This window comes from Hyalella azteca, unplaced genomic scaffold, assembly GCF_000764305.2.
Source record: "Hyalella azteca isolate HAZT.00-mixed unplaced genomic scaffold, Hazt_2.0.2 contig491, whole genome shotgun sequence".
NCBI classification, from domain to species: Eukaryota; Metazoa; Arthropoda; class Malacostraca; order Amphipoda; family Hyalellidae; genus Hyalella; species Hyalella azteca.
The window spans coordinates 85,385-104,762 of NW_025930838.1; the positions used below are offsets into that span (position 1 = coordinate 85,385).

The 19,378-nt window shown below is 34.3% G+C and overlaps 1 protein-coding gene across 1 annotated transcript in view; it reads left to right on the forward strand.

The window, feature by feature from the left end:
* Positions 1 to 648: 648 nt before the first annotated feature.
* Positions 649 to 19,378, forward strand: part of LOC108681126 (neuromedin-K receptor) — a gene marked incomplete in the record, with an annotated part of 28,520 nt that continues 9,790 nt past the window's right edge. The window contains 1 exon segment of the mRNA XM_018170118.2: positions 649 to 1,487. Coding sequence (XP_018025607.1) covers positions 1,007 to 1,487 — 481 coding nt within the window.

Here is a 19,378-nt window from a genome sequence, read left to right on the forward strand (position 1 = left end):
TGACACCATCATGCCAGGCGTAAATGTATGACAGTTATGTGTCTTACACCATCATGCCAGACGTAATGTATGACAGTTATGCGTCTTACACCATCATGCCAGGCGTAAATGTATGACAGTTATGTGTTTTACACCATCATGCCAGACGTATTTGTATGACAGTTATGCGCCTTACAACATCATGCCAGACGTAATTGTATGACAGTTATGTGTTTTTCACCATCATGCCAGACGTAACTGTATGGCAGTTATGTGTCTTACACCATCATGCCAGGCGTAAGTGTATGACAGTTATGTGCCATACACCATCATGCCAGACGTAATTGCATGACAGTTATGTGTTTACACCATGCCAGGCGTAAATGTATGACAGTTATGTGCCGTACACCATCATGCCAGACGTATTTGTATGACAGTTATGCGCCTTACACCATCATACCAGACGTAGTTGTATGACAGTTATATATCTTATTCCACCATGCCAGACGTAGTTGTTTGACAGTTATATCTTGCATAATCGTATCAGACGTAGTTTTTGGACAGTATGTCTCACACCGACATGTCATCGACGTTATAAGAGCTAAGTCCTGTATTAATTATGATATATTTCCATCAGGTATGTTATGATGATTAACAGGATGATAGTATGTGATATTAAATTTGTTTGTCTAAGCATGAGAAAGAAGTGCGTATGCACATTTTTTTGAAAAATAATGAATGAAATTACACTGATCTGTGCTCGTTGTGTTAGAATTGAGACACGTAATGACGCGACGTGAAATGAGTGTCAAAACAAGTACAAGTGTGTTGAAATCTATTTCATAAAAAGATGAAGTATTCAAGGTGAATGATTCTCGTCGAAATGGATTCGGCGGCCCATGGTCCACAGGATGAAGAATTACTACATCTTACATTTTCTACGTAACTATATTACCAAGAATTTTTCGAACCAACCTACCGAATCAAAGGAAAATATAATAAGAATCTTCAAATAAATTTTTTGAGAATGCAGCATACGAACGACACAGAGGGCTTGGACCCACTATGGCTGAAGTCTTACCTGCATTGCGTGTCGCTGATGAGCGACACACTCAACATCTCGGTGAGCGAAGACGTCTGGCTTGCCATGATCTCCGTCAACTTTAACAGCGCTTCAAGCGGCGGCAGTTCAAACTCACTTCCAAATGACAATGCCTATGATACTCCCATCCCAAGAATAGATACTGGCAATGATATTAATGACTTACGGTACGTTTCTCACCCCAGCATTCTCAATGATGACACATCTGTTCCGGCACTCGACCTTATCCCGCCAGAGGGCGCACATGTGCTAGCCGTAGTGTCGAGTTACTGTGTTAGTAAACTTATACCGCAGGACCGACCATTTCTGCTCCCCTGGTGGCAGCAAACTTTGTGGACGCTCGTTTTCGGCGTCATGCTCGCCGCTGCCATCGGTGGCAATGCGCTCGTCATGTGGATTGTCTGCGGTAAGTCATTTATATTAATTTTTTATACTTCAACTTAGTTTGTTACTTAGAGAGATTAAACTTAAACTTAGTTCATAGTTTAGTTAACTCAACTTTTGAAGCCGCTAACCTTTAGCTGTAAAATAATAAATAAAAAATTTCTGGCCATAGAATTCCTATTCCAAGCAAGCTCGAGTTTTCATTTTCCTAAACGAAAGCGAAGACGCAATTGCGTTTAAGATTCAAGCCTTGAGCTTTTTAAAGTTAGTTGCAAAAATCCTCTATTGTCTATGATGCAGACGGCGAAGTAAAGTAAAGAACATATACAGTATTTTACTTGAATTGATTCAACCATTTATTATATACACTTGAAGCAAGTATTGCTTAATGCAGTTAAAGCTGATAGATTACTTTTCAAAAAATTATTACTCGTTTTGCACTACATTGTAACAACTTTAAATGCCTAAATAGATGAAATGTAGGAAATAACTGAAGGGATCATGGATGTTTGCTATAATACTAGTTAATAAACTTCGAAACAAACATTTAATGGCTAAATATTATGTGATTTCCTTATGTTACAAACTAATCAAAGCTATTTGTTATGTAGCTGTCTCTTATACACATCTAGATGTGTATAAGAGACAGGCTATTTGTTATGTAGTTACTCCGGGACATAAACTCATATGTAATATTTTGCTGGCTAATGTAAGTACATATATGTTAGTATATATTTTTAAAGTCGCAGTAAAGTCTTGGAACTCAAAAACATCCAATTACTTCTATTCGAATATGCTTTCGTATTTAAAGTTATAGTCGTTTCTCGAATTGCCGTGCGTGATTCGTTATTTGTATTTACGATGCAGCTCTGAAACTTCCAAACTTTTGAAACTTTTGAAACTTTTTTCAAATAGCCACATAACAACGCAAAATTTTCCGGGCTTCCCTGATTGCAATCATGATTGCAAATATGCTTTCGTAAGCAAAATTCAAAAGATATTTATTTCATTTTTTATTTAGACTCCGTAATTTAGGGTAATTGAGACCCATTTAATGAGGTAGAAGGTATAGTAGAAACCCCGTTAATGAGTTAGAGGATTTGTAGAAACCCCGTTAATGAGGTAGAGCGTTCGTAGAGACCCCGTTAATGAGGGGATGAGGGTTAGAAGAGACCCCGTTAATTAGGTAGAGGGTTTGTAGAGAACCCGTTAATGAGGTAGAAGGTTAGTAGAGACCTCGTTAATGAGAGTAGAGGGTTAGTAGAGACCCCGTTAATGAGTTAGAGGGTTAGTAGAGATCCCGTTAATAAGGGTAGAGGATTAGTAGAGAACCCGTTAATGAGATAGAGGGTTAGTAGAGAACCCGTTAATGAGGTAGAGGGTTAGTAGAGATTCCGTTAATGAGGTAGAGGGTTAGTAGAGAACCCGTTATTGAGGCAGAGGGTTAGTAGAGATTCCGTTAATGAGGTAGAGGGTTAGTAGAGAAGGGTCTCGTTAATGAGGTAGAGGGTTAGTAGAGACCCCGTTAATGAGGTAGAGGGTTAGTAGAGACCCCGTTAATGAGGTAGAGGGTTAGTAGAGACACCGTTAATGGGGTAGAGACCCCGTTAATGAGGTAGAGGGTTAGTAGAGGCCCCGTTAATGAGGTAGAGGGTTAGTAGAGACCCCGTTAATGAGGTAGAGGGTCAGTAGAGACCCCGTTAATGAGGTAGAGGGTTAGTAGAGGCCTCGTTAATGAGTACTAATCCCTGAGGGTTAAATTTTACTCAACAGGCTGGATTCACAGTAAAGTATAATTTCTAATTATTTAATAGTTAATTCCTCTTTTGATGTTAAATCTTGCAGTTGAAACTTCCGAAGCAACCTATTTCCGGACGGCTAGGCTCTCGAATTTTGTTACAATTATGTTCACTATTTCTAAATAAATGATTTTATACGTCAAATGTTTCCTCTGGTATTGAAAATCAGAATATCCAAACATTTATTGGCAAATCACTATTTATGGATATATGTAATAATCACTTATGCTGAATAATGACTGATACTGAATAAAAATGGAAATGCTAATAATGACATAGTTAATACTACACTGCTAGAATATTATTCCTAGGATTAGTATTTAGTATTATTTAGTATAACTATTATTTAATAATTATTACAATTACACTGATCCTTAGTCCTTACTAACGACAGAACTTTCTATTTATCGCGCCGACTTACGAAAAGTTCTACTTCTTCTTCTTCTTATCGTGCCAATACTGCACGCGTCGTCATGTGCAATTAAATAATAAATGATATCTCGAAAATAATAACTATTCATAAATGATATCTCTGTACAATATAAATACGGCGGTTAGTAATGATCTTCACTTACCATGCGCGTATAATAATTTTTTTATTTTCTCTCATTATTTTTGATCACTTAATATTACCCATTCCACTTATTAATATTACACACACAAAAACGAATGGGTTATATTGTCCAGTGGTGCCATACTATCAAAATTCGCTAAGTGAACGTAAGTACTTACGCTCTATTTTCTTGTCTATGATTGGTAGATTTTGCTTGAAAAAAGTACTTACGCTCTATTTTCTTGTCTATGATTGGTGGATTTGGCTTGAAAGGTCGTCAATGATTGGCTGATGAACTTACGATCTCTTAACTTTTTTTGAAGGTATAGGCCCAAATAAGTACTCATTTTAAGAGCGTATCACTTTGCCGTGCCCAACTGGGTCAGGATGACCCACACAGGCAAAGTGCACCGTAATTTGGACAATGACCCGCGCGTTGCTCAGAGTGCACTTATATAATATATATTATATAAGTATAATATATATTATATATTATACTTATAAGAAATAGAATAAATAAATAGGAAGAAAATATGTAATATTATACAAGGCAGAAAATATAGCTGGACGTAATGTGCACAGTTTTGATCATAGAGAATTTGGTAAAAAATTTTGCCTTGAATGTTTCAAATTTCAAATGCTTTGAGTTATTCATAAATGTGCTTGCGATGCTCGATACGGTATCATCTTAAAAAAATACCATTTGCGTATTCACATCGTGTACACTTGCTAGAAAAAATGAGTAATTCATATGTTTACAATATTGAAATACTTTACATCACATATGTTTGCAATGTTGCAATAAATGATAATTCAGAAATACCGGGCTACAGAAATATTTACATAATATTCTTGCCTTATATAAAACTTGAGCGGCTGCTGTGGTGACAAATAAGACGTTGGCTGGAGGCTACAATAGCTTTTATATAATAAGAAATTTGTGCCACGTGTATATAACGTGGATATTTGAAGATATGATTTCTTTTCCCGAATAATTCTTGTTGTCCACGAATTTTTCATGGCGAATAATAACAAATAACATTTTTAAAATAAAAATTACGGTTCTCTGTAAACTGAATTTTCATTATGTGATTGTAGTCTATACTTCAATCGAAATTTATTGTTAGATAAGAGCCATATGTTGGCTTACAGAGATTTTTTGTTCTATTCGCCTTGGTTTGATTAAAATTTCTAAAATTTTATTTAAATTCGTCTAAATAAAATATAAATTGACAAAAAAGTTGTCATAGCTCTAGAGTTCACAGTTCAAATTTCTCTGAGATGAACAGAATATGAAATTAGAGAATAATTATAATATTACATGGCTGTTCAAACCCCGACACTGATCGTTGAGCGGTGATGGCTCCTGTGATGACATTTATTAATTACATGGTTCATTTAATTTTTTAGATATATTTTCAAATTTATCCCATCCATCGATATTTTAAACTTATTAGCATTTTGCTTACGCATAAAATATTTTTCTAGCTTATTGCATCTATTAATTATTTTCAGTAACACAAACCATTAATCATTTTTAGCTTGTTTTTATCCATAAAATATTTTTAACTTATTCCCATCCGTTAAATTTTTTAATTTTATTCGTATCCAAAAAATTTTTTCACCATTTCTCATCCATCAGATATTTTTATCTCATTTCCACTCAGCAAATAATTTCACCTCATTCCATTCATTATATATTTTCATCTCATTCCCTTTCCTGGAATATTTTCACTCCATTCCCATTCATTGAACATTTTCACCTCATCCCCATCCATTAAATATTTTCACCTCATTCCCATTCCTGGAATATTCTCACCTCATTCCCATTCATCACAAATGGGTCCGGGTACAATACAATTTTTCAAGCCAATAAGTCGAAGAAAGTTTTCAGTTTCGTGGCCAGAATCTTTAGACGCCATAGTGTCTCGTGACCTCTGCACTCACACAAATGAGCGGGCTGTTGTCTAAGGGCCTATACTTTCAAAAAAAGTTAAGAGATCGTAAGTTTTTCAGCCAATCATTGACGGCCTTTCGAGCAAAATCCACTAATCATAGACAAGAAAATAGAGCGTAAGTACTTACGTTCACTTAGCGAGTTTTGAAAGTATGGCCCCAGATATATTTTCGCTCGTGTGGGAGTCATCTTGACCCAGTTTGGTCCAGGAAAAGGGCGTTTAAGTGTTGCAGCCACTCTCTGCTATTACTCGTATTAAAATAGTGAGTTAATAAACGCACAAAATGACACATAAATTTTTCTGAAAATTTTCTGGGGGGGGTTGAGAAACCCCTTGAGCAATTATCCCGACGCAATAACAATGACCATAGCATCATCAATAAACTTTCAATCTTAATTATTCTAAATTTTTCGGCGTAAAATCGCAATATTTTCGATATTATAAAAATATTTTCGGTGTAATATCGAAAACTAATTTAACGCCGTATTAAACATTTCATGTACACGTGTTAATTAAAATCTGTGATTGCGATTTCTTATGAATTTGAAGTGATGAAAATAACAGCGCATCTACACAGACGTCGCAAAATTTTCACAGCAAGTTGGGTCGCGAACCTGTAGCTCACAGCTACAAATCAATGCGACTTGAAGCCTTAGATCACCCCGCTATTGGTTAATAATATTGGCTAATATCGGCTATTGTTTAATAATATTGGTTTATATTAGCTATTGGTTAATAATATTGGTTAATATTAGCTATTAATTTTTATTATATTATTTTACCTAATAACTTATTGAATTTGTCTATTTGAATTTATTAAAATGATTGTTAATTCCTGTTATTTAATTGTTTGGCATTATACCTCATTAAATTTGTCCACATTAATCGAACAGAGAAATAGATCACGTTTGACACGTCCAACTGTCATGACAGTCATGCAGTGGCAGACAGTCAGGGTTACAAGGGTCTACTTAGCTAACAATATTTATTATTGTTCATAAGATATTTAGTCTTAAGAACCTTATTTATCAAATATTAAATTCAATTTTACCTTATCAATTGCTTAGATAATGTGACTGTCAACTTGGCTCATGAATAATTACTGTTTATAATATATTTAGTCTCAAGAACATTATTATCAAATAACAAATTAAATTTTACCTTATTAATTGCTTAAATAATGCGACTGGCTCATGAATAATTGAATAATTACTGTTTATGAGATATTTAGTCTCAATAACCGTAATTATCAAATAACAAATTCAATTTAACCTTAATAATTGATTAAATAAAGCAATCACTTTATAAGAGCTCGTGGTTGGCTGTCAACTTTACATCTTGCAACCCACGTGATTCTTATTTAATATAAGATGTGATAAAAAAAATATTTGAAGATGGTTTTTTAGTTTTTTTTCACTGTTTTGACAATTAAGATGATATTTTATTTATATGAGTATACCTGTATTAATTGAAATTTAGTCTAAGAAAATTTATTACTTGAAAATTTATTGATTGAAGATTTATTAATTTAAAATTTATTAATTGAAAATATATTAATTAAAAATTTAATAATTGAAAACTTATTAATTGAAAATTTATCAATTGAAAATTTATTAATTGGAAATTTATCAACAGAAAATTAGTCTCAGAATTTTCCCCTGGACTGCAGTTGCGCTCGGAAGGAAGAAACCATCAATCGCAACAGGCGCCAACTCATCAATTTTGTAGCGAGCGAAACTCTGGTAAAAAAACAACACTTTTAGAAGAAAAAATAGAAGACATCATTTATTACTGAAGAGCAACGATTCTCATAAAAATGAATGGGTCATGTTGCCCATATATGACACATTCTCGGTCACAGCAGAAGCAGAGAATGTCAACTAATATAAGTAGATACAACTGATTAGTTGGCTGATTTGACCAAAACTGGGTCAGGATGATATACACAAGGATAAAAAGTGCGTCACTATGCGGACAAATTTTCCGTCATTTCTCTGGGTGCAAGCTTCGACAACTGAGAAATCATGTGCCATATTCATTAGAAAAATAATTTTTTTTACTACAGCAAGTAATTACTATTTCAGTATTATTAAAATAAAGCAGAAAGGAATCTTCATTAACAGGAAAAAAATGATCAAAATCAACATGCTTGAGACGCTTTTCTGATTTCATAAAGCCGAATATTCAAGCCGAGCCAATCTTGATCCATTTGATTTTCAATTTTACATTTTTTGCAATATTTTGCATTAAGTTTTCTGTATTTCGTTTTTCTCAACGTAAGAGGTTAATCGATAACCATTTGGTTCATACCTTTCAATGGGCTTAGAGTTGAACATTTGCACCGTGCATAATACTGGTTTCTAATTAAAAAAAAATTTGTTACCTAATTTAACATTGTATTTATTGACAAATGATTTCACCCGGCTGCCTATATTAACATTTTAGGACTCATACACTCCATTATTGTACCAATTATTAGACAGCTTATCAAACTAATCTTCAAAAAAATTTTAATACAAAATAAAAAAATTAAATAATATTTTAACCTTGTATCGCTTGGTAATTATTGTATCAAAACTAATCTTCAAATAAATTTTTAATAAAATAAAAAGAATATTTAAATCATATTTTAACCTTGTATCGCTTGGCAATTATTGTATCACTTTATATTGTAGCATACCTGCAGCCAACAATGGCTGGCAGCTCTCGCACAACACACTCGTGTCACATATATTACAGTAGTTCATCTTTGTGAAATATGAGTTACTTTGTACTTGGACTGCACAGAGCCGAGTGAACATAGGCACATTGCAGACATATATCGTACTTTTTTAGGCTAAAAAGTAAAGCAATATCTGTTGCAACTCCATTTATTGTTGTCGCTGAATTATCTGCAACTGATGGAAATCTTTGCTACCGATGAAATCCGTGGCAACAATATATGAGGATTACATCGGGATTGTTCTTTATACTGCCTCTTATGAGGCATGTTGCCTCAACAATTTCCATTTGCTGAAATTTCAGTTCGCTATATTTCAATTCGTTATGATTTCAATCGGCTACAATTTCAATGACTTACAATTTGAATTCGCTACAATTTCAATTTGCTACAATTTAGATTCGCTGCAATTTAAATTCGCTAAAATTTCAATTCGCGACAATTTCAATTAGCTACAATTTCAATTCGCTACAATTTCAATTTAATACAGTTTCAATTTGCTACAATTTCGATTCGCTGCAATTTCACTTCGTGACTTCACTTCACTACAATTCCAAATCGGTACAATTTCAATTCGTTAATATCATTCAAATTCGAAGCAATGTCAATTCGCTGCAATTTCAATTCGCTACAATTCAAATTCGCTAAAATTTCAATTTGCTGCAATTTTAACTCGCAACAATTTCAAATCGCTACAATTTCAATTCGCTACAATTCAAATTCCCTACAATTTCAATTCGCGACACTCTCAATTCGATACAATTTCATATCGCTACAATTTCGATTAGCTGCAATTTCAATTCGTTAACATTTCAATTCGCTACTATTCCAATTCGCTACAATTTCAATGCGCTGAAATTTCAATTCTCTACAATTTCAATTATTGTTGTCTGTCTTATTTTCTCTCGGCAACCTCTGTTGTCGCTGCGACTTCTGTTGCCAGTGCGATCTCAATTGCCAATGCTATATTTGTCACCATTGCAATCTCTTTTGCCGAGGCAATGTTTATCTCTCTTGTCATGGCAATCTTCCTTGCCACTGCAATCGTTATTGCCGCTTTTATTTTGATAGTCAATTCAATCTGTGTTGCTATTTCAATAATTTTTTTCGTAAGTATTATTTTCGCCAGTACAATCGTTATTGCCACTGAGATGTCCTTTACTAATACAATCGTGGATACTTCTGCAATAATTTTTGCCGACCATATTTTTGTTTTCACAACAATTTTTGTTGTAGATATAATCTTTTTCAAGAAATATACGAACGGTTATTAACTGAGTAGTTTATTAGGTGCGAAAAATCATTGAAGACATAGCGTTTGTTCGAAACTTTATTATATTGAACTGGCTTTGAAGAGATGTAAAAGCATCTGATTGTCTCCATGTTTGAAATAAATTCAGATCACTGAATCAATATCATATACATGAATAATATTTATACTGCAGCGTACAGCCTTTTATAGAGCATTGCTTCAAAATAAGGAAGGTATAGGAAGCAATTCTCATGCTATGGGCTGAGGACAGTTGTGACGCACATTGATTTATGGATGAAAATAATTATGTTGGCGTTAATCTTGAGAAATAATTTAGAGCTAAATTAATTTTACTAGCCTATATTTTTTACGTTAATGTTTTAAAGAAATAGTCGAATGCACGAGTGACATTCTTTTACACGAGCAACTTTTATGTGCAATAGAAACATTCACGGGTATGAAGAACATTCACAGCAATAAATGACATTCATGGGCATGAAGAACATTCTCGGTCATGAAAAACATTCAAACGCATGAAGAACATTCGCAGGCATCACGAAAATTCACAGGTATCATGAGCATTCACGGGAATAAATAACATTAATGTACATCAGGAACATTCTCGGTCATGAAGAACATTCAAACGCATGAAGAACATTCACAGGCATCATGAACATTCACGGGAATAAATAACATTCATTTACATCCGGAGCATTCTCGGTCATGAAGAACATTCACGGCCATCAGGAACACTCATCGGGCATGAATGAAATTCGCGTGTATGAACAACATTCACAGGCTTCATTTACATTCACGAGATTGAAAAATGTTCGTGGCAAGAGAAAAATTAACGAACACAAGTAACATTCACGGGAACACTGACATTAAATACTGTACGATCTACAGGTGTTTTCATTTGCGTGGCTGTCACGTCAGAAAGTAAAACTTTTCCTCCGCAAAAAAGGTGTCAAAATAAACCGCGTATTTCAACGCCTTTTAATAGAGGATTTTTGTTCAGAACTGAACTGAAAAGAATCGGCGTGTAGTGACTGCGAGGCCACATGAATGGGTTGCGCCAATTAGTAGAACTAGAGGCCGATATCAAAATATTGGCGGTATATTGGTGGCCAATAAATTGGCCAACGATGATTCGCCCGTACATATCCATAGGGAAAAGCATTGATCACTTAGGAAAATGTATGGTTCTTTTTGTACAAATAGTGACGCGCTTTTTGCACGTGGAACTAATACTTTCTTCTAGGCTAAACTGGGTCAGAATAATCCATCAAAGTGCAGAGAATGCGCTGCTATTTGGACAAGAAAACCGGCTTATTTTTCTGAGTGTCGACATTGGCCCGCTTGGCTTGAGTGCCAACTACCGCACGGTATGGGAATTCTCAGGTAATTTATTTTTGTATTGAATATAATAGCACATTTTCCGACAACATTTTCTGCTCTTAAATATTGCAATTAGTCAGTTTTTATACAAGCCACTTTTTATATCAGATTTTGATAATTGAAAGACCAGGATGAAGTTGATTTCTTTGATGAATCTCGAATATAATGTAAAATACTATCTCTGATGAATAATGCATTGTCTGATGATTCTCTGATTTAATGTAGAATATTATTCTCGAACTTGGCGACGGATGCCGCGCAATGGGAATAACATTTTTGCTTTCAAGAAATTTTATTAAGTAATCCCAAAATGCGGAGAATTTTGACTTGAATATTTATTATATTAATTATTATTTGACTTATAAATTTGAATATTTTTGAAAACTCGATATTTTTGCAGCATAGTTTTGGCACAACAGCATATCATAATTTCATCGACAATATTACAGATAATAATCATCGTGGTATTTTATTAATATTATTATTATTATCAAATTATTTAAAGATGAATAGAATTATAAAAGTTTTCTCATGCGACTGCAACATCCATTAATTAGTGAACGTGAATATGAAACGTGTACATTAGATTTTTCCAGCATTTGTTAGTAATCAGATATCCTAATTTCTGTAAAAAAATTGGTCACCTGAAATTTGAATTATGTAAAGAATTAATATTTAATATAAGTTCTTTTACATGTGAGATTATTAGGGAATCTCCTAGATTTTCCAATGTAATAAATATAGATTCCGGAACATTTGTTTCAATTTTTCAACGAAAATTTTCGGTGCGCTCGGGAAGTCTCTGTCTTATCTTAATTTAATTTTTGAAAAGTATCAAAAGTTTCGCAGTGAATGACAGTTCAGCTGTCACATTTACTGTCCGATAGGGAATCTTTCCTCCACAGCTTGAGTGACAAATCGACTTCATGAGGAGAATCTTACATCAACGAGAAATCGCTCCGACACAGAAATCCAATCCACTTAGAGAAAGCAATTTGGCATTAGCATCAAAGTTAATTCGATCCCCACCTCTCTCTTTGGGGCCCACGTCTCTCTTCGAAGTCCAACTCTCATTGTCGAAGTCCATTTATGTGAGTAAATTCATATAAATTTTGAATCATACAAATTTTAAAAACTATAAATTTTAATTCATTTTAGTAAATTCATTCCAAATTTTCATCTTAATTAATTCAAATTTTTTCCGAGTTTTCCCCATTTCACCAAAGTGCTTGGTTGCACCGCCATCCCATTTAATCTTCCAATTCAATCCACACACCAGCTTTGACTCATTGTTCAGAAATAAATAAACGATTTCTTCACTTTAAAGTCAGACTGAATAATCGGAATTCAGTGACGTATGTTCTGGTTCTGATAACCAGGAAATTCATACACAAATGAAGGTTAGACCTTGCAAACTTTTTTCAAAATTCAAGAGACAAAGTTTGCTAGATCCACAATAGTTCGACAGTGTTATTGCATCAGTCTATCACTAATCAATTTCTGTAAAAATCCTTCAAATTACGGATAAGCAACCCGGAATTTCTAATTTCTACTATATATATACGTATATACATATTCAAGGTAATACTTTAGATTAAATGCATCCAAAAAGGGTGTTTTTTTCTAATTATATGTTTTTTGGGGTGTAGATAAAGAACCTGAAATCCGTTTTTGGCGGTCGGCATCGGAAAACCGATTTTTTATAGTTTTTATTTTTTCCCGAGGCTCTAATTCGTCAAAGAAAAATCGGGCAAAAATCGGCAAAATCGGCGAAAAAACCTAGCCTAACCTAACCAAACCTAACCGTGGTTGCAATGTCGTAGTTGCAAGAGTATATGGATCAACGAGGCTAAGTTAAAAACGCTATAAATCCACGGATATTGGGGCCAAGATTTAACTTGCATTTAATCTTAGAAAGTATATAAAAATCGGCATATATAAAAATCGGTTTTCCGATGCCGACCGCCAAAAACGAATTTCAGATTCTTTATCTACACCCCAAAAACATATAATTAAACAAAAAAACACCCTTTTTTGGATGCACTTAATCTAAAGTAATACCTTATTCAATTATCGTCCTCGCTGAAATAAGTACACGTCCTGGCATAAGTACACGTAGTGGCCGAAGTAAACCTAGCGGCCGATTTCTCGTCTGTGATTGGTGGGTTAGCGTGAAAAGCCGTCAGTGATTGGTTGACATAGATACGAACTCAATTTTTGATAACAAGGCCCTGGCTGGTGTGCTTCCTGAGCCTGTCCTGCGGTCACGACCAAAAAGCTTCTTAAAAACTACATCAAAAACGTGGCCGCTTCGGTCACGTGAGCCAGCAAAAACGTCTCCATTATCGACACCGGGTATTCATTTTGCTGATCATATTCCCGTCAAGAAGAATGCATAATTCATTCATACCTCATATCCGTATATACGAAAAATATGTACTTGATTCTTATAGCTTATAACGGCTTTTCTCTGTCAATGGAGCATAGTTCATACTTGCCTGATAACCGTTTTTATATATGAATGAATGTGTGCTTCATTCGTACGTCATAGAAGTACGGATCATACTTAATGGATCTGTACTTCTTTCATGCCTGATAACCGAATTTATGACTCAATTAATACATACTTCAACTTTTTAAAGTTCCGCGTCCAAGCCGACTTCTTAGGAAAGAGTCTAGACTTAGAGCCGACTTAGAAATTCTCATGGGTGATGCAGCGGCCCGACTTTACGCAAAATGTAGGTCACGCTTTTCTTTTTCCAACGCATTACTCGAAATTGAAATGGAAAACAAAATCTGCAAAGTTCACTCTCCATTGACCCGCCTCTCTGAATGGGGTGGCAGGACGCGGCTACCGTGTTGTGGTATGTCGAGACAGACCTTTGGATTCAACTCCGGCGCTGCAGTCCCCCAGTTATTTTCTCGCCAATATCTGAATTGCCCTTAAGGTGCTTGTACATGGGGACAATACTTTCGGCTAGCAGATCAGAAAAATGCCAAATGTTTGCCGCTTGGTGTCTATCCCGCAAGTAAGCTTAGACACGAGACAAGTTTAAGGTGTCGCCGTGCCGGTATCCAGTCGTTATCGGCACGGCGGCACCTTAAACTTGTCTCGTGTCTAAGCTTACTTGCGGGGTAGACACCAAGCGGTAGACATATGACATTTTTCTGATCTACTTACCACCAGTACTGTCACCGTGTACAAGCACCTTTATTACCCTGGTCATCTAACTTGGCCGGATGAGTCAACCGAGTACGGCTGACCCAGAGGACCAGCCTCGGTTATAGTCTTGCCACCGGCTCTGCTTTTCCGCCTGGAAGATCGTTTATGCAAGTTGTATGGCTATAAATTTTTGGCTGGATGTTTCAACTAAGCTTCAACTGTTTGATATAGAGATTTCCAGCGTACCCACCAGTTCTGTGCTAAGAAATCTTCAATTTGCAATTTTCCTAATGTGACTTTATATCGACCAAGCGTCGACAACCTTAACGGCTGGGCCCAGCCGAACCATATTGTCTCCATCTCTGGTCCAAGAGTTCTCGCTTATACAGCTAGTCATATCTATTGGAGGATTCATGATCTTTTTGTTCCATTTAAGTAATCAGTTGCCTAACTTTCTCACTATCTTGTTGTCGTAGCCAACATATGTTGGAAGCTCTCCCACAACAGTGAAATTTATATATTTTTTATTATTCGCTAAGGCAAAATAAATATTTTTGAAGGTTTTTGATAAAAATTGTGTGAAAACAAAACACGGATATATTAAAAAAAAAAGAAATAATAGCAATTTTCTCAAACAAAAGTGAATTTGGTCAATTTTTATATAATTTATACGTAGATTGTAGGTACTTCAGAAAATAAGTTTTCAACGCTATAATCCCGAACATTTCCTAAAAATGTCCACCTTCTGTTTGGCGGATGCTGTTAAGAATACCTGTTGTTAATTTTAAATAAATAACCTGTCGTAAATTTCAAATAAATAACTTGTCATAAATTTCAAATAAATAACTTGTCATAAATTTCAAATAAATAACCTATCATAAATTTCAAATAAATAACCTGTCGTAAATTTCAAAAAAAATAAACTGTCGGAAATGTCCAGTGCGATCGGGGCGTAGTCTGGAATATTTAGTTGCATCTCAACCACGCGTAAACTTTGGAATTTTAATCCACTCTTTCGTCATTTAAAAGTTATATTAACAAACAAAGTTATAGTAACGAACACATGTTAACAAGCAAGCATATATACATTTCAATCAGTATATTTTATTGAGTGATTTACGCACAGCTTTCGCAATTAATTAAGAATTCGGCAGGAGGCAATGAGTGTATATTTTTAGAATCATTTCCATCTGATTAGATGTAAATAAAATTTTAATTGCAATCTTATTGCATGAGTCCTTTTAAAATGTGTATAGAAGACCAGGTTGAGGCTGCGGCCGCTACCTTGAAAGATTAAATTTGATAAAGTAAGTTCCAATTTAAATTCAATTTTTTCATTTAAGAATTTCATTACCAAATTCCGCAGTAATATAAACAGCCGTACATTTAATTGCGCTCTCGTAATATGCGTATATTTTTTTAAACTGTGTTAGATATCTGAGGAAAGTTGAAGCNCATCTACATGCTGCACAGGTGAGTGTTGAACTGCATGTTCAACTTCATCTACATCTGCACAGGTACGTGTTGAACTGCATGTTCTACTTCATCTACATGCTGCACAGGTGAGTGTTGAACTGCATGTTCAACTTCATCTACATCTGCACAGGTGCGTGTTGAACTGCATGTTCAACTTCATCTACATGCTGAACAGGTGTGTGTTGAACTGCATGTTCAACTTCATCTACATGCTGCACAGGTGAGTGTTCAACTGCATGTTCAACTTCATCTACATGCTGCACAGGTGCATGTTGAACTGCATGTTCAACTTCATCTACATGCTGCACAGGTGTGTGTTGAACTGCATGTTCTACTTCATCTACATGCTGAACAGGTGAGTGTTGAACTGCATGTTCAACTTCATATCCATGCTGCAGGTGTGTGTTGAAATGCATGTTCAACTTCATCTATACATGCAGTGCAGGTGAGTGTTGAACTGCATGTTCACAGGTGCTTGTTGAAAAGCATGTTCAACATCATCTACATGCTTCACATCAACTTCATCTACATGCTGAACAGGTGAGTGTTGAACTGCATGTTCAACTTTATCTATACATGCAGCGTAGGTGCTGCTGATATACTGCAAAAGCTACACGTCAGCTATTTTAGTACGGGATCATCCGATGAAAAACCGGCCGTGTCAATGCGACTGCTTTCATTGAACATCGATAGCATTCACTTTAATATATTGTTTTAATTTTTTTCATGTAGTAACAATTAACTTCTCGTTAGGTTTCGTTGGCAATGGTTAGCGATTAAAAAAGCCGAGGCGGCAATTGTAGACAAATGTAGAAATTGGTAAGAAACAGTGTCGTTATGTGGGCAACATAAGCCATTAATTTTTTAGTGTAGCTGCCACTCGAGTCACACGTCAAGTGTTCAGCGTCTTAGCAATTTGTACTTGAATCTTTAGAGCGCGAGCTGGTGATATTTCGGAGCTACTGAACTTGGGGATTTTGTTGTTATAAATACTAGGTATATCGCTTGCTCTTAAAATGATATAAAATTTTGAAAAAATACTATAGTGGTTGTTATAAAAATAGTATAATGCTTTAAAATACTATATCAATTGCTCTTCAAATAATATACCGCTTTGAAAAATACTATATCGTTTGCTTTAGAAACAATATACCGCTATATAAATACTATATCACTAAATTTAAAAACAATATATCGTTTTTCAAATACTACAGTACTTGCTTCAAAATCCGAGTATCACTTCCTATAAATGGGGTTTAACAAATAAATATTTATACGAATTTAGTAAAACCCTTTTTTCCATAATAATAATATGATGAAATACGTTCAAAGTCAGGAAATATTTTCATCAATTTTAAATCCTTTATATCAGTGGTTCCCAAACTTTTTCAGGCTGGAGCCCCCTTTGGCTCCCTAGTGAATTTCTAGCGCCCCCCACAGACACACATAAAATCATGCGCCTCTTTCTATAAAATTTAGTACGCTGCAATTTTAAAAGATATAGGTTAAACACAAATGTGTATTTCACAAATAGAACCCATTTTAGTGAACCAAAATAATGCTTCAAAAATGCTATATCGCTTGCTCTTAAAATAATATAAAATATTGAAAAAATACCATAGTGGTTGTTATAAAAATAGTATAATGCTTTAAAAAATACTATATCACTTGCTCTTCAAAAAATATACCGCTCTGAAAAATACGTTTCGTTTTCTTTAGAAATAATCTACCGCTTTAGAAAATACTATACCGTTTGCTATAAAACCATATGCCGCTTTGGTAATACTATATCACTTGATTTAAAAACAACATACCCATTTTAAAACACCATATCATTTGCTTTAAAAATAATATAACACTTTAAAAATACCATATCAATTGATTTAAAACTAATATACCGATTTAAAAATACTATATATCACTTGCTTTAAAAATTATATACCGCCTTAGAAAATACTATACCACTTGTTTTAAAAAGGAATTTAAAAGTAAAGAAAATAGCCAAAAACTTCACCATTTCTTATAAGAGAAAACGTTTCGGAGTCCAGCTCCATCGTTTTCTCTTATAAGAAATGGTGAAGTTTTTGGCTATTTTCTTTACTTTTAAATTCCTGGTGAATTTGCGACTTAAGCTGCCAAGTTGTTTTAAAAAGAATATACCGCTTTAGGAAAAGCAATGCCGCCTGCTTTAAAATAATATACAGCTTAACAAAACTGTATCACTTGCTCTAAAAAAATAGCGCTTGATTTAAAAAAAATACCACTGAAAAATACTGTCTCGTTTATGAAAAATAATTTAATGCTTTAAAAACACTATGCTTCTTGCTTCAAAATCCAAGTGTCACTTCCTTTAAATGGGGTTTAACAAATATTTATACGATATTAGTAAAATGCTTCTTTTTTATTAAAATATAATGAAATACGCTCCAAGTCTGCAAATAATTTCATCAATTTTAAATCTTCAATTTAAATCAGGCACTAGTTTGCATAATGAGTTTGCTCACACTTTTTCGTAATCAATAAATCTTTATTTAAACTTACTTTTCGTGAAGATAGGAAAAAATATAATAATAATAATAATATAATAGAAGTGAATATTGCCAATAAAGTCGAGCGCCTATATTACAATTTTGACTTTCAATCTTTACATTTTAGGCATGAAATGTAATGTTTTCTCAGAATACAGAGATAAACTCATTGAATTTTGTTTAGATTAATAGAGATTTTGCTTGAAGAGGTCCAATATGAACGTTATATAGTGGAGATTATATACGTTATAATTTTGTATGAAATTTAATCATTAGCGTCGTGTTAGAGCTATGTCAAAAATAGTGAACAATACTGATAGATTGGAGGACGGTACTGATCTAAATTTAGACCGGGATAACTTTCGCTTTTCAGTGCCAAACGGAAACAATAATTTTGTTTCAGATCATTCTTATTAACTTGTGCTTGCAGTTGAGGGATAATTAAGAATTATTTTTTTGAATTATGACCAAATGAAGATATTTATAACAAAACTTATTACTTTTGTGCTTGAATGTTTGCTACTTGTTTCGTTTGGATCCCCAAGGGAATAACGCTTTTACGATGCAGTTCCGAAAGTTCATCAAAGTCGCTGGCGAAACTGCCGGCACAGCCGGCCAAAAGATTGGAAATGCGAGTACGGTGTTTTCGATAAGCGATTTGAACTTGGAAAACTTTAGGACAAACGGAAAAATCATATCTATCAAAATATATAACTTGTCTTTTATAATAGGCGGAACTTTCTATAGCTTGGTACACTAATAATTTTGAAATTGGAATTATTTCGATAGAAAGGATACATTATTGCGAGCAAAAAAAAAACTGATTACAAAGTTTGTGGGCGAAGAACATGAAGCTTACAAAATTTTGAATTGAAACTTCGTACAAAATGTATTTAATGTGACACGAGTTTTCATATTTTTCGTTCTTACTCCTCAAAATCTTGTTGAATAAAAAAGTTTATTTTCTTTATGTTTCAATACACACTGAGTGACAATATCAATACGATAAAATTTATATTTATGCGAGTTTAAATAACTGCGTTCCATTCCACCCCACTGCCTAATGA